This window comes from Corvus brachyrhynchos, unplaced genomic scaffold (genome assembly GCF_000691975.1).
Source record: "Corvus brachyrhynchos isolate BGI_N302 unplaced genomic scaffold, ASM69197v1 scaffold7, whole genome shotgun sequence".
Lineage (NCBI taxonomy): Eukaryota > Metazoa > Chordata > Aves > Passeriformes > Corvidae > Corvus > Corvus brachyrhynchos.
Window position 1 is genome coordinate 2573288 of NW_008239054.1, and position 16621 is coordinate 2589908.

General features: G+C 38.6%; 1 protein-coding gene across 1 annotated transcript; it reads left to right on the forward strand.

Annotated features, from left to right (window-relative positions):
* The first annotated feature begins 3932 nt into the window (after window positions 1–3932).
* Window positions 3933–16392, forward strand: INO80C (INO80 complex subunit C). Its single transcript, XM_017739073.1, has 6 exons — window positions 3933–3957; window positions 4120–4198; window positions 6368–6542; window positions 9468–9579; window positions 11267–11334; window positions 15618–16392. Exons 1-6 carry the CDS (start codon window positions 3933–3935, stop codon window positions 15747–15749), a joined length of 591 nt encoding a protein of 196 aa, XP_017594562.1. The 3' UTR covers window positions 15750–16392.
* The last annotated feature ends 229 nt before the right edge of the window (window positions 16393–16621 follow it).

Genomic DNA, 16621 nt, shown 5'->3' on the forward strand with positions numbered 1-16621 from the left:
ACATGTTTATACATCTTACTGAATAAGTCTTTCCAGCAAACCCTTCTGTCACAGACACGGATAGAGTTAATCTTGTTCCAGAGAGTGCTATTTCCTTCAGTCCTGCATTGTTACTGAGTCTTCAGTGAGTTTGCTTTCAGAAATATACTATGGTAATAATGTTGGCAATGAGAAATTTTTTAGCCATCATTTTTAACTTGAGCTTAAGCATGTCTAATTCTGACACCTTTCTCAGTGAATTATTCCCGGCAATGTAAAGAGCTGCATTTTTGTCTGCCACAGGGTACGTCTTCAAGTTTTAATGGCCCCTGTCATGTCATCATGCAAAGTTAAATGATTTAAATATTCAGAATGTGCAAGGGCCCAGGCCAGCCTTGTTATAGTGAGAGCTAATATATTAATCAAACAGCTTAATATATGTTCCAGTATGAGCAGTATTAGCTGGCACTGTGTTAAATAGCTGACATTCAGGATCTACTCCCAATTTTAAAAAGTCTGCTCATATCATCGCTGCTGTCAGCTAGAAACATTCGTGCTCTGTTTCCACATGGCATTCTCACTCACTGTAATTGTCTGCTAGTGAAAATACAGGTATTATCCATCGATTTTATAAATTACCATTTTCTTCCCTGGCTGCATGCCACAGCTCTGTCAGGATATCACAGAACTTACACACAACTAAAAGCCAAGTAAGTTGCTACAAGTTGGATATTGCTGCTTTAGAAGTAACTGACTACAGGAATAATTGGACACGTGCCATTATTGAAGCTGATTTAAAGCAACATTGTAGTAGTATAGTGATTATGAAAATCAGCTACCAAAAGAAAGGAAAAGTAATTTAAACTATTTATTGAATTTCACATAGAGAGTTTGAAGACAAGTGGGTTCCTCGGTAAAGTGGGTGCTTGGGGCCAGACCCCTCTTATTACTTCTTCAATAGTGACATACAACACCCTCATCATTGCTGTTAGACAAAGCCAGCACTTCAGAAATACTGAATGCAGAAACCAAACCAAACCAAACCCCAACATGTGTAATCACCTTCATCTACAATTCCTGTACTCAATATATTGTTAAAACGAACAAATTAATGATTTGCAGAATCAATGTTTTCAGTATTGGTTTTGCATTCTTAAACTAGAAACTCCCTTTCCAGTTCTCATAGAATTTATTTACACATTTAAGTTTTGATTTACCAACATGCTATTCAGTTACCTTCTAGCTTTAAATTTTGTTTTTAGCACGTAAAACTGTAACACCTAGTGAAACTGGCTACTGATGGTCGTAAAATACCTTCAGTGATGTGCAAATCCATTTTTTTTCCTAAGCCATGACATGCATGGTATGTGGTGACAGGATGCCAGAAATGCACGTATTTACATCTTTTACTTTATGTTTCATGTTTTCATGGGTTTTTTAATACATTGTAAAATCCCATTAGTCTAAAATAATAAAAAAAAATGTTATATAATATAACCTGAAAGTAAATAGAGAAGAAATTTTACTTCAGTATATATCAGCTATTCTGATATATACAGATGTTGAGCAGTTTTAATCCTTGCTGGGGGAAGAAAAAAAAAGGAAACTATGAGTGAAACAAGCACTTTCATAATAAGCTAATTTCACCTGGTATTTAGTGCCATCACAGACACCCATCCCAAACCCCACAATGCTGATTCCACCTAGAAATAGCCAAAACAAAGAAATCAGCTTCCATGGTCTACGAGTTTTGCTTGTCCTCTCTAAATAGAACCAGACAGATGGCGCAGTCTTTGGAAATCATGTGCAAACATCTGCGGTAGGGAATTTGGAACAAAATATATACAAAAAATTAATAGATATACCAAAACCTAATATTGAAAGTAGTATGTGAATAGGCAGCCTCCCAGTGTGTTTTCTCCCAGTACAGACAGCATATACAGCAGGGTCCAAACTAGGCTCATTCCTGGGGTTTGGCTTTACTCTAAAGAAACCAGTGTTAAGGTAGCAAAGCTTAGCTCAGGTCTCTTCCTCAGACTTGGCTTCTCCTAAAACAAACTCCCAAGTGTTTGCTGCAGGTTTTCAGTCTCTCCCAAATTATTGCTGTCTACCAAGTCCTCTGCCATCTTCCTTCCTTGGGCGACTATCACCCAGTCCTAGGACATAACAGGGAGGGCAGAGTCCCACCCAGCAGGCATGCTCTGAATACTCGATAGATGGTTGTGTGAAAAGAAACGCAAAATAAGTTGATCCCTTCACTATTTCTCTTGTCTTTCCTAGGAGGGATAGAGGTTGCCAACCTGCCATACTGTGGTTGTAGTTAAAATTCAGCTAAAGCACATAAACACAACTTTACAGAGGGAATAACATTGCACAAGTGCTCCTGTAGGAAGTATTTGACCTGCTGCCTATGACTTTTAATACGTGCCATTCCAGTCAAGGTTGCTCAGTGCCTGGGGGATACTGGGAGGAGGAGGAGAAGAACAGAGAGGGGTAACATGAGAAGAAGTGGCAACATGGACTTCAGTGGAGATTAACAGGCACAGAAAGAGGTACTGGGAGAGGATGAACATAGTTACTGATGACTTAGCTGCAGTCCTTACTGCAGTGATTTTACCCTTATTTGAGGTAAAACTAGCATAAGCATGTTCGGCTGTGCTGAAATCACACCTTCGTTTTCCCATCCAGGTGTACCCTGTAAACGTAAAGCCACTCCGCAGTCTTTGTTTGCTCTAATCTTCCACAGACTATGGAGAAAAACATACTGCTTAGTGACTAATGTAGCACAAATTCCCTGTAGCCCTAGTTACATAAACCACCATTTAAAAGACACAATTTAGTTACAAAGTGCACGTTAAAAGCTGCTCTCTCCTTGAAGTGTATATTGAATTCCCCATAAAGATTGTTTACAAGATCAGTTAAAAGGAAGCTTTAAAGAAGCTTTTGAGCATTTCAGCCCATGGTTGCACCTTCTTTTTAGCCCCACAGCAAAGCGTTTGGGATTATCCCAGGAATCTGAGGGTGAGGGAGTTAGCTAAGAGAGCAGCTTGGTAGGGAAAATGTGCTGGGGACGGGCTGTGGATTGGGCAGGAAGGGGAAGTTGCCCCACACGTGACTGGGTTACAGCACACATTGAGCAGAACATGTTCCCTGGTGACAGACACTTCCTCACTGTGCTCACAACACCACCATCACCTCACAGGACTACAAAGGGTATTTGAATTCTTCCTGTTTGTTTGTCCCAACATATGACAGTGAAGAATGAACTGTCTTCCAATCTAAACGACCAAGAAAACAAGCACATTTGGGAGAGATTTGTTCAACTGATGTTAAAAGTTAAAGATTACCTTTACTGTGCAGTAATTGTTCACTGAGGAATCTCTTTTCAGGCTGTGAATAATGGTTTGTACTATCACTGTATTATTCACTTTCAGGAAACATGTATTTTGCAGAACGAAGGTAGATCCATATCACCTGCCTTTAAAAAACTTTCAGAAAACAAACCTGAAAAATTACATGATGTTTCCTATGCTTTAAATCCTTATGTTCAAAACACAGGCCAGAGAGATTTGTAGATTCTGGAGGCACTTGCAGTTTGTGGCTATAAAGCTGCAGAGGATATCAGCTGAGACTTCTGCAGGCTGCACAGGAAGAGCTTTTCAAAGCTCTGTACTGCCAGAGCTCATGCTTCTGTGCAATAGCACATTATTCTGGAAGCAGTGCTTCTGCTCAACTCTTTAATGTTTTTCCAGAAAGAAAGCCACATTAGCTGAGTGTCTCTCTGCCATGGTCCCACTGCTAAAAATCAGAGTTTTCATACAAGCAGTGCTGAGTGAGGGAACTGGCATGCCTCTAGAAAAAAATGTACGTCTTTATCTCAGTTGCCATCATTTAACTGGAATCACAGTACTCAGTCTTATTTGCTTCCCAGTCTGTCACAGGGCTCTGACAACATGGTATCAGCTGCATACCCCACTGGTATGAAAGCTGCTTTACAGCCCTGCACACCAGCCTGCACCCTTTGCCTTGGAGAGGAAGCCACTGCTCTCAAATTGTCCATGATAGATCCGGAGGCTACTGCTGGAATTATGTCTCACTGGCACTGGAGAATGACTTGGGCAATCCCATGAACCCAAACAGCAGCAGTTGCTGCTCCAGATCCTGCTGCCTCTGCCACCATGCAAGGGATACTGGCACCAACAAAATCAACATCTGTCCTGTAATGAGAACTAGCCCAACTCCTAGCAGCTCAAGTACCTGAAATCCCTTAGGGGCTGGTATGGAAAAGAAATGACATGTAGTATTTACATTCAGGAATTGTCCTGCCAGGAACAATGCCTTACTTTCCTTCCCACTGCACCAGCAAGATTAGCACTGAATCCACAAAGAAAAAAAGCCACTGAAGACAGTGACTATAATATATAAGTATATCCAGCTGCAGAAATAACAGACTATATGTATAAGGAAGTCTCTTCCCCTTTACTATTTAACTATTTTTATTTGCTGAGTCTCAAAGTTATGGTTTTGAGATATTGTTGAAATGCTACTCAGAGCCTGTTTCACAGAAACCAGAATACTTAGGAGAAGATCACTGAAGGGGCAAAAGTGATAAAGTAATTATCTGTAGAACTGAATTTAAAACCAACCAGATGGTACCAAAGAAAAGGCAAGAATGCTTTGAAGAATAAATCTGAGTGCTGATTCTTCCACTTAAGAGAATTTACACTGATAATGAGCAGTATTAGAGATAATGAATTCATGAAAAATAATCTTGTATCTCAAGCCTTGTCTTTCTCAAGACTGACTAATGTTTGCTGCTGAAATCTGAAATGCTGGCAGCGTGCATGTGCAAGAATATACTTTGAAACCTAGGAACTCTGTATTAAGCCACTTTACTCAGGATGGATGAAGATATTTTCTCTGCTCACTGCCACATAATGTACATGTTTCTAAACATCTATCTGCATTTCTTCTGTTTCTCTGACAGTCACTGCCTTTTAATGTCTGTCCTCAGTGGAAGAATCAAGTTTAAGCTACAAGCTTCAGTGTTGCCTCTTCTGATGTTATTATGCATTACCCCTGTAATATGAATTTACAGAGGACTGAGTGTTGTTTTGAAAATAGATTATTTCTATTAGTAGATTTGATTTTAATAAGGCACTAGAAACATTGCTTTTTTACTTTATACTTCCAATATTTAAGACCTTTCTTTGCTATGTTGAAAACAGGCACCGTAGAATGACGGAAGTATTTCCCCTAAGAAGAGTTCAGCTTTCCCAGTCCCTAATCCTGTAATTACTTTTGCATGTATTAAGAGTAAAAACACTTCCCTTGTAGTCACATGGAGAAGGATATACTGAATCATGGCCTTTGCTATATAGTCTCAGTTCGTAGAGGTCCTCCCATAAGCCACAAATAATAACAAATTTCTCCTACTTGAATATGTATTGTATCAACACAAAAGTTTTTTACAGGAAAATGCTTTTTTTCCCCCTAAATATTATCTCTCTGAAGGTAACATAAAAGAACACTTTAACCATCCGCTCAGTAAATATTGACTTAGCTTTTAGCCAAGCTTTTAGTTCTCCAAGTAAAAAAAAAATCAAGGTGTGAATTCTTATTGACTAAACTGCCACACTCAGTGGCAAAATTTGCACTGGCTTCGGGGTAGATGACGATTTCAAAGAAACATTTATATATGTAGCATGGGCTAGTTCTGGTAACGCGGAGATTTATGGGCCACTAACAAATTTAAAAAAAACCCCATAAACTCAGCCATGTAGAATTATCAGAAATTGCTTAGACTGCCACACAACTTTTTTAGCTTTCCAGTCACACACATCTTCCCCAACTGCTCTTCCTGCTAAATAAATAAACAAACCATAAAGAAAACCTAGAAAACACCAACTAGCATCCATGAAGATTTTGTGAAGCTTGTGTATAAAAATAATATATAATTAAATACTTTTTCTCTCAGTCCTCACTCAAGCACAGCTGGCACCAGGGATGAAAAATAAAATGATTAATCAGTTTTTCCTTAGAAAGTTGATGAAAAACCTTCTTATAAATTTGATATATTCCTGTTAATACTTTATACAGAACATTCTAAATCAGATCCAGTATACCTTTTTTCTGTTTTGGGTTGCCCATGCTGTCTTGCACTTTATAAAGTGAGATGAGATGGCTTTCATTAAGACTGCAATAAACCCTATGTGGCTTTTACTCAGTGGGCTTTGGCCACTCTATTCCCCTCCTCCCTTTTGTGTGCGAGTTGTAAATTGATTGAGAAATACTCTGTTTCATGCTTCCCCATTCTCGGCATGCAACATCTTTAAAGATTCAAAAGAGAGAGGAGAGCAAAAAAGGCAACAGGTAGGTAATACAGCAGATGGCTCTGTCTCCAGTTAAACTTGCTCAGAGTAACAAGCAATAAGACTGTATTTTTTCTGCAGGGTGCAGGTGGAGAGGCTGTGAATGAAAATAAATTTCTGAACACAGACTCCAGCACAGGATCAGTGGAAACTACTGCCAAGCCGTTACCATTTAAAGATCCAAACTTCATCGTAAGTGTATTATTTTAACAATTTGAAATTCCATACTTTTCCCATAAAATGCTTACTAGGATTCTATTTAACCATGTTCCTAGTGTAAATATTAAGAAAATCAACTTAACAGCCAGATAAAAGGTTGACAATTTTTAAGAAATTCACCTCAATCCCTATAACATCATGGTCCAAAGTGCAGACTGTATTATAGCATGAAAATGGCACTGGTCCAGAGGCAGAACTGTTATATTAAATTCTGGAACAGAGTGAGAAAACCTGTTAGGTGCAGGTAAGTGTGGCGGTTTTATGATATGGTATCTCACAAACTACCACAGCTAGAGAGGAGCAATTAATACTATGAATGTAGGAATCCCGTGTTTCACTTCCTAGTCAAGGCAGGCTGCAAAGCAATTGAGCTAGAAATTAGCTAGAGAGTCATTAGCAAATGGCATTTTGCACCTCTTCTGGTCCCTGAAACTCTTAACAGATTTGTGGTGTCTTCTTCCAATCATTGCTAGATTTAGAAGCAAAATGGTCCATGCTCCTGAGAAGTCTGGCCTGCCAGCATTCAGTCATGTAAACACTGACAGCTGATGAAATGCAGGCTCCTAAACACTCTGAGGGTTAGACTGGGAAAGAAGGTGAAGAAGATTAAGTTAGTAATGCTGGGTTTGTTTTTGATATCTTTTTATCTTGCTGTGCCAAGGCCAACTCATTGGCACACTTTACAAACGCTTTCTAGACAAGCAAACTTCTCAGACTGCTGGTCCTAAGCCAGTACTTAGAAAGAAGGATTTTATCCCAGATTTCTTTCTGTATGAACAAGATACAATATCCCACAGCACATAACGAGTAATTGGGCAATGCACAGCTCACTAAGCACAGGTTTGGCAGGGGGTATGAAATTAATCTCTGACATGTGAGTTGCTCTACATCTGCTTTGCAGACAACTTCAGCCATGAGAGGGGCATTCAAACAACCATATACTTTGCTCACTAATCCTCCAGCAAGCACCAGTGTCTTTGAGAAATGGAGCTTATTGCAAAAGCTCCTTTTGTGCCCAGAGGCATCCCATGTAGCTTCCACATAGGATTTAAATATCCATGAGGCCCTGAGATGATTGTTCAGTTCTTAGAGGGATGTTGCCATTTCCAAAGAGGCAATACTAATGTCTGCATGCTTGAAATAATGAATGTACAGGGTCTTTGCCAACTGCTGCAGAAATAATAGGCATTTATAATAAAAACCATGAAATTGTCCCCTCCAATACAGTAACTAATTTGAGAAGAAATGCATTGAGTGTTAATCAGCATTTCATTCGTATGACCTGGTAGTAACAATTTGGATGGATTTTTGCATCTTTTCAGCCTAATTTGCCTTAAAAGGAAGAAAATAAATCAAATAGTGTCTATCTCTGATACGTATGCCCAAGTTTGAACCATTAGCTCACTGCAGAGGATAGACTTAAGAGCAGAGAAGGAGGAAGAACTGACCTCTTCCTAAACTTTCTGATTGGAATTTACATCCCTTAGCAGTGGGGAAGGGGAAAAAGACTTTCTGACAGCTGTGTAGAGCAATAGCTGCTGTAGAGCAGTAGCTCCACCTGTCCTAGCTGTAGCTTTCTCTGAATTTTGCTTGGTTCATTTGTGCTTGGCAGTCATTGCCTTTTTATTGTAGGTGTGTGAGGTGATGCTCAGCCCCATTCCTAGGAGGCATAAGTTCATATAAAAACAGAGGTTGCTTTTGAGATTACTGAACAAAAAATCATTATGCAGTGATTTGGGGGAAAATTCATGCAATGAATTTGAATTAGTAGTGTGGTAGTACATGTAGTTTCATCTCGTGCTGTAGCAGTCACTATTATACAATGTTCTTTAGATGACTAAGGTGTTACCCCAAGAGCAAATATTTGCTTCTACATTTTAAATCAGATATCCATCACCAAAACCCAGTATATCATCAGCTCATGAATAACTTTTCTGAACATATGTCTACAAAAAAAAAGCTTTCTCATTGAATCCTTCCTCCTATCATCCTCATCAATTTAACAGGTTAATTTATAAACATTTAAAGCAGAAGTGTGTTTACAGAACTTTGCTGAGTTTCAATGAGACTCATGGGGCAAATAATAATGAACAGAAATAACAACTCCTCAATTGTAAGAACATTTTCTTTTCGTGAAGTTAAGTTGTAAATCTGTGTCCTTTGATCATTTAGAAGCAGTACAGTGCGTTGTGCAGCTTCTATCTCTGGAGGGACATAAATAAATTACTCTGTAGCAATCACATTTGATAACTGAGACTGCCATTATAGTACCTGTGGCAAGCCTTCCATTAGTGTACCTTTCAAAATGCAAAATTGTCTTGGCAGCCAACATTCTATTTATTATTCTTTTTCTATTATTCTGTCTCCTAGCCTTTGAAAGAAAAATAAAATTTCCAGAAAATTTCTCATAGTGTTCATTACATTTTCCAAGATCAGTTGTGTTTTCTACAGTCATGGATAATTTGTAAAAGAGCTAGAGCTGCACCTGTAATGTGCCATAAAAAGGAGAGAGAAAATTTAGCTGTATAATCACAATTTTAGGAACAACTTCATAGTAATAGTAATAAGTTCTAATATGATAGGAAGTACATACAGAATCCTGTAATCTCAAGCTAAGCCTAACCACACTGATTTTCTATTTCCATGTAAAAAGCAGATTTTAATTTCCTTCAGTTAATCGGAAACGTAGAAGCTTTGACACAGTCCAAAAAGCTTTGTTTTTGCTTGCAGCCAAGATTAAAGTGTACAGTATAGTAGCCTGCTGATGAAATAAGTGAGAATAACAAATGGTTCATGACAAGATGAGACATATCAGAAAGACGATGAAATAGAAGTGTCATGCTCTGAAATAGTGTTCTTCATTTATTTTTTCTCTAAACACCATATTTTTAATTCTAGCACTCCGGCATTGGTGGAGCAGCAGCTGGCAAGAAGAACAGAACTTGGAAGAACCTTAAACAAATTCTTGCTTCTGAAAGGGCATTGCCATGGCAACTAAATGATCCTAGCTGTAAGCTGCTTAGACGCTTTGCGTGCATTTATAAATAATAGAATGTGCACAAATAACTTTCTTTAAAACTAACCTAAATTATTTCATCAGTGCATGCAGTATCCTGCTTGAACAGGGTCCAGTAGTACATTTAAGATTACTCCAGTCACACTCATTAGCCCTATGTCGAAAATAGGGGGAGACAAATAATTTGGAGTATTGTGGCAAAGTTCAAATACATTTGGGGAGAGAGTATAATAAGGAGAAAGTATTTTTCCAAACCAGGTCAGAAGCCCTTATTCCCATGAGGTTTTTGTCACCCTTTCACTGGTTAGGAGCTGCCTCCTCCTCTGTGTACAGTTCAGAGGTCTTTTGGTGGGTGGCTGCTGCCTGATTAGCTATATTTAAGTAATTTTCAAATAGTTTCTGCTAAGCCACATACCTGCAGTGGCTTAGACCTCAGCTCAAGCTTCCTATCCAGCTCCTTATCCTAGATTCTTGGGAGATTTAAATCCTACATCCTCTCTTTAGTGCAGCGCAGCTGAAACTACACTATTAGCAGTGCTGATTAGCAGTCCTAGCTGGTTACATCTACAGGAGCAGAGTTATAGCGGTGGTCTTAATCTAGATATTCTTCAAGTCTACTTGTAAAGCAGGATACTATTGAATGTAGCTGCCAGCAGAATGCAATCCTCAGATTTTATTTAAGCAAGTGGAGGCATTTCAAAGCTGAGCATATGCATATACTTTTTGTCAGACTTGGTGCTTTATCCAAAAATAGCTTGCCATTTTTTGAGGTGTTTTAGACGCAACTGTTACAGAAGAATGCAGACTACTGTGTGTTCCTGGCTATTGTAACTGACAGTCTGCTGATTTTGCTATTTCTACTATGCTCTGTTTGCAACCAGAAATTTACAGGATTTTTTATAAGAAGGAGGGAAAATAAATTCAGTTTTGTATTTAAAACCAGCTGTCTGTGCCATTAGGATCTTTTGAATTATGAGATGATGAGTTAGAAATTTGATATGGATGGAGTGTTTGAACTGAACATATAATCTGAATGAGTTGCAAGGGAGATCAGGAAAGAGGAAAGAAATCAGTCAGGTACAAGATATTTTTATAAACATCCAAAATTGAGGATTTAACTACTTAAGCATACCAACTGTATCTTAAAAAATGTTTATGAATGATAATTGCTATTTAAAGGGCACCAAAGAACAGCAACTTCCAACCCTCAGTTTAAACATTCAGACCATTTTCTAGGTCATTGACTGGGCTTAAAGTGGTACATGCTTAAAGATTTAACTGATTTAAAAGATTACTTTGCTTTTCTGGATTATAGCATTTCAGAGCTGCAATCTTGAGCAATGTTTCATGGTCTGAACATACAACATGCATATGATAATGGCTATTCTTTGCACGTGACTGACTGCAAGGAAATTCATTAAGACTTGGAAGAAATGGACATATTTCAAATGGCTCTCGCATTTTCCTTTTGGGAAGGGCAGTTCTGCTTGCTGAACTCTGTTAATAGGTGAGCAGGATCAGGCTGTGATTTACAGTGCTAGCAGGCTAAATGTTTTCAGAGGTAATTCTGCTTCATATTTCTTTGCCTTAGTGTTGCTAGCTAATAGAGACCTCAGAGAGTAGGTTTATGTTGTAGAATATATATATAAGACACTGAGTTTATGCCTTTGTTTCTCTTTAGATTTTAACATTGATGCTCCTCCTTCCTTTAAGCCTGCTAAGAAATACTCAGACATTTCAGGACTTCCAGTAAGTAATTTTTTTTTCCCTTCAAAATTGGCATCTCACCTTTCACAGTGAAGTAGTGCTGGTGCCTTGTTTTGTAAAAGATGTATATGCTGATGTTCCTATTCAGACTTGGGCTTAATAATTATCTAGTGATTTAGGACCAAACCCCAAATACTGTCACTGCATCACAAAATCCTTAGGTTGTTAATAGATGCTGGGACAGACTAAATACCTTGTCCTGCCAAGCAGCTCCAATGACACAACTTTGTCACCTGTAGAATCTACATTGGTGCCCATAATTTCTAATTCTTAAGATAGGGGCAGGAAAAGCTGGTAGTCCACAGTGTCCATGACTGTTAACTTTGCGACGTATACCCACAATGACTGAAACTTTCCATGCTGTTTGCCTGAGGCTGATTTATGTCATTGTATCTTATAAGAGAAGTTTTAAAAAGATGGCTCAGCAATTTTCAATAATGAGATTAGGCAAAATTTTATTGTTTGGCCCAGGTTAAAAAAAAACCAAACCTTGTTATCATTGCTCTCAAACTTTGCCTCAAACAAATCAGCCTGAAACAGACACTTGGCATAGACTGTTGAGAATTTCAAATACCCCTATGCTTCAGAGCTGCAAGTTGGAGTTTGGCAGATGTATAGCCTGTGTGTCACAGATGGGCTCTTTTACGTGTTTTTGTTAAAGAAAAAGGAGAAAGGAAAAAAAAAATCCCAAACCACATTTGACTTAGATACGGTTTGCACATCCTCCAGAAGGTCTTGGTAGTTACAGTTTGGTGCCTGAATTCCCCAAGGATTCTGTTGGCACAAACCGGGAGTAAAGTCCTTGAATTCTGCCCAACAAACATTTTGTATCTGCTGCTGAAAGTGCTCCTATGTTACATGAATAATTTTACTTAAAACAGGTGTTAGTAACAGCATATCTTTTCACTTTTCACCTTCAAACGCCAGTGGTTTATTTTTCAGAAGCCTGTGCATTTATTACAATTGAAATCAATGGGAATGTTGTGTTTTGGAGTAAAAAAACGCTTAATTAATGGTTACACTAAGTAGCTACAATAGTGAAAACTTTGTGATGTCAAAGAGCCTTGCACAGAATTTCTGTGTCACTTCCCCCAGTTTAATCTGTTTCTCACCCATAGGGCACTAGCCCACCTTCACAGGCTTGATATCACCTCCTGGTACATATTTATTATGCTGATGCAGGTTAGCATACCACCTTGCATTCTGTACACTGAATTAGGCAAAAAGTCCTCATTAGGACACAAAATGGGTGAGCACTTAACCAAGGGCTGCCTTATAGTGGATATTTAGTGTAAGGCATCAAAGAATAGCTGTAGCACCAGCTGTGTTCCTGCACATCCTACATTTGATCTTGATGTGGTAACATGTTTTCTTAGACTTTATTTTTTAAGTAACACATTTAAATAAGGCACCTCGGGGGTGACATGTGTCCAGCCTGTGCCTCTGAATGTGGTTTGGAAAGGGAGTGAGTTGCTCAGATAAAGGCTGGTAACTCTTGGTGTTCAAGAGGGAGTAGGAAAGCAACATGTTCCTCACAGATGAACTGGCAGACAGCAAATGGAAGAGACTGCTTGCAAACCCAGGGAAGATAATTCCCTCCAGCCAGGCAGACCCTGCCCCATCTCCAAGGAACCAAATAATGCTTTCCAGCACTAACCTTTGATGTATTTCAAAACTAATCAGTCGTTGCACCTCTAGTGAGCTGATGATGCAGGGTATAGATGTGAGTGGAGGCCACATCCCTACCATTTCCATCAGTGATTTATGTACTATAACTATTTTAGCTCAGTATAGATACTCTCTATACAAATCCATATACAAATTCAGTACAGCTTTTGTTTTCTTTTCTTCTCTTTCCACTTTTTTTTTTTGTTAATTTTACATCCTCTAATTGCATTGTGAATAGTTTCCTATTTTACCTGGCCTGCAAGGTTTCTCCAGACTATGAAAAAATTACCACGTTTAAAAAAACCCCTTTTTTATTAAAATAGCTGAGACAGTGTGTCCTTTAAATTGCTAGACTAGAAATGTTTCATAAGAAGCACTAAATATGCTTTCAAGATCATTTCCTAGTAGGAGGATATGTGGGACAATAGAATATTGTAGAAATGTAGTATTAGAAAAATGTCCCTGTATTTTCTTTGTAAAATATAAAAGCATATGTGTAAGAATGTATTTTCTGTAGGAAAAGCTGGACTCCCCACGAGGGAAAAAAAAATAAATTCCTTAGCATTACCCATCTGGGGAAGAATTAAATTGTCTAGTAGGTACAAAAAGAGAAGTGTATTAAAACATTCTCAATCAGCATACTTGCTCTTATATTAGATGCCACAATTAAATTCTACTGATCCCCTTCTCTTTCTGTGTGTAACACAAATGGAATTAAATTTACCAATGGTCTCAGCAGAGCACCCAATTTATATTTGTAAGGCAGCCTAGAATTCTAAAGCTATTATCTACTGTATTGACACTGCAAAATAAACCTATTATTTCCAAACTTGCAAGATGAATATTTAGATATTTTAATGTGCAAAAACAGAGTAATTTACCATAAAGCAGATTTAAAAAAAAACAAACCCAAACCTTCAAATGTTTATATTTCTCTTCCTTCTCTGAAAATGGATCAGCCCTGTTACTATAGAAACAGATTGAGATAGCTAGTTTATTGTATTTTAAGAGCATGTGTCTATGGTCTTTGATTTAGTTTTTAAACACGACAGAGTTTTTTCCTCGCAAAGTCATCTAATTCAATATTCTAATCTCTTTAATTGTTTCTGAAGTACTGGTAAAGTTTGTTTTCAGGCTGAAGCCATGGCATGAATGGCAGGTTACCATACATTAGTGTCTGCAAAGAGTACAGCCCAGTACATAACACCAGAATGGTGAAGAGCAGCCATAATATTTTAAACCTAGATCGGTGCACAATACAAATTGCAGATACTGCTTGGTTACTTTATTACAGAATCATGCACGTTTGAAAAGCAGTCTAATTGCTTAGCTTTTTCTTACATGAGGCCAGATGTAAAGAGTGAAATAAAAGTAAATTTGTACCTGCTGTAACCATGAAGTTACCACCAGGGATAAATTTACTCCTAATGTTCTAACTGCCGTTTGTTTGGAACTTAATTGATGGCTTGAACTGTTAGCTGACTACATTTAATTAACCTAGCGGTGTTTCTTTGTAAAGAAAACCGAGCTACAAATAACACTAAATTTTCTAAGCCATATCAGACCAAATGATTAGCTGGATTGTTACCATGGTTGAGAGGTGCTTTCCAACATAAAAATGTAGAGAGTTCTGCACTACAGCTGTGTGGTGTGGGGGAATACTCCATCTCTTCCTGGCCTTTTCTACTTTTAGTAGCAATGTCTTGAGGGATTTCAACTGCCTGTGCCTTGCAGCCTGCCACCATCTCGTGCTAAAGAAAGGCACAGAAGACACTTTTGGAGCCTTGGCAGGCACTTGGTAATCCAGTGCTGAACAGGCAGGGATTGCCCTGGAGGCTGAAGGTGGAGGGGCAATGCCCTGATGCCTGCCTGCTCCCAGTGCAGCCTCCTGGCCTACCCCTGAGCTCAGGCGAGCTCCAGGTTTCTGCAGCAACAAGGGGAGAGGATAGAAGGAAACTGGCACTGCTCCCAGGCACCCAGGGTCCAAATATAGCAGGGGATACAAGTGTAGCCCAGGGTGAGCTGGCCAGGCTGCCATCCTGAAAGCTGGCAGCTGGAGCAAACCACAACACTGGGTTCAAATCTCTTACCAGTTCAGTCACAGAATCATAAGCTGAGACTCCCTAGCTTTAAAAACCACTTTAAAGTAAATTAAAAGCTAAGTTCTATGCAGCAAGAGAAAGGCAGTCCAAAGCTATCAGAGCACCCATAATTCAGCCTCTTTGTGGGTAATTTATTGGCAGCAGCCTGACTCTTTGGAGAGCTGCCTTGAGAGAGACTGCACAAGGCACAGAATTTCTAGGGTGAGTTTAGAGAGCTGAGGAATTTATTTTGCTCTGTGTCTTATAGGAAACTTCTCTCAGCCCTCTGTTATGTTTAATGAATTTCTAATGTGATTTTATAGGGCTCTGTTAACTTCTCATAAGTTCTGGCATGAGGAGAAAGAAAAAAAGACTTGTGGCCATGTGGTAGAACAGCAGTGCTGTTACTAGGAAGAGAAACTCACTGTTTTTTGGTCTTGTAATTGAGATACTTCTTTTACTGTTATGGTTAGAAATTTTATTTGAATAGTGTCTCTAACATTGTTTCTTTTTCAGGCAAATTACACAGATCCACAGAGCAAGCTAAGGTTTAGTACTATTGAAGAATTTGCCTATATTCGGATGCTCCCTTCAGATGTGGTTACAGGATACCTGGCTCTAAGGAAAGCAACAAGTATTGTTTCCTGAGCAGACTGAATATTGTTGTATATTGCTTGTGAACAGTGCTCATTTGGAGTGTCATGATGGAAACTGACTGTGGGACTGAGGTTCTTTAAAACTATCCATGGATTTTTACATCTGGAAGTAGTTGATGATACATGCATTTGAAGAACATATGGATTTAATTTTCATAAATGCTGATATTTGTTAGTTTGCCAGTTTGTTAGCAATTTGGTTTGGTGAACAGAATAACTTAGACCTTAAGGATGTGTATCTGGACCATAATGTCTCATTTGTATTAATTTCTGTAAAGACAGGATTTCATCTCCACCCTGTATATTTTATGTACTACCCTGGCTCAGCAGAAACTGTCATTTCAATTAAGGAAAAGGTAACAAGATATCCAAATATCTAAACCTGCCTTACCAGATGTGCTTGCCACTTGGCTGTGAAGTTTGTCCCATCTGTAAAATGAAGCTAAAATACCCAGCAAGTGCTGCTGTTGTGATGACTTTTTAGGGTACCGTGGCACTGTGGAAATGAAGACCTTCACACAAATGTTTGTATTGAATTAACTGCCAACATAAATAAAGTTGGACTCAAACTTGCTTGTAAAATACCCTGATGAACACGTGTAACAGGATCCAATCAAATCATCTTGATCATTGCACTTCTCAGTGTTTGAGTGCTTCATTTCACAACCTGACTATTCTTCTACCTCTCCTAGTTATTACAATATTAGTGCTAATTAGTATGAAAAAGTACCAATTTCCCAGACTTTTAAAAAAGATGCTAAAAAGTAGGAGTTCCACTGTCCATTGGCATTCTGACACCCAGATGGCCTTCAGCAAGGCAAGACCTTCGGCATTAGAACACTGAACTTAGCACCATGAGACACC

Excerpts from the sequence above, each read along its gene's own strand:
- INO80C (XM_017739073.1), top strand. The coding sequence starts at position 3,933 with ATGGTATCAGCTGCATACCCCACTG. Across the intron at positions 9,580-11,266 it reads GCAACTAAATGATCCTAGCT|ATTTTAACATTGATGCTCCT; the intron begins GTAAGCTGCTTA and ends GTTTCTCTTTAG. Across the intron at positions 11,335-15,617 it reads CAGACATTTCAGGACTTCCA|GCAAATTACACAGATCCACA; the intron begins GTAAGTAATTTT and ends TTTCTTTTTCAG.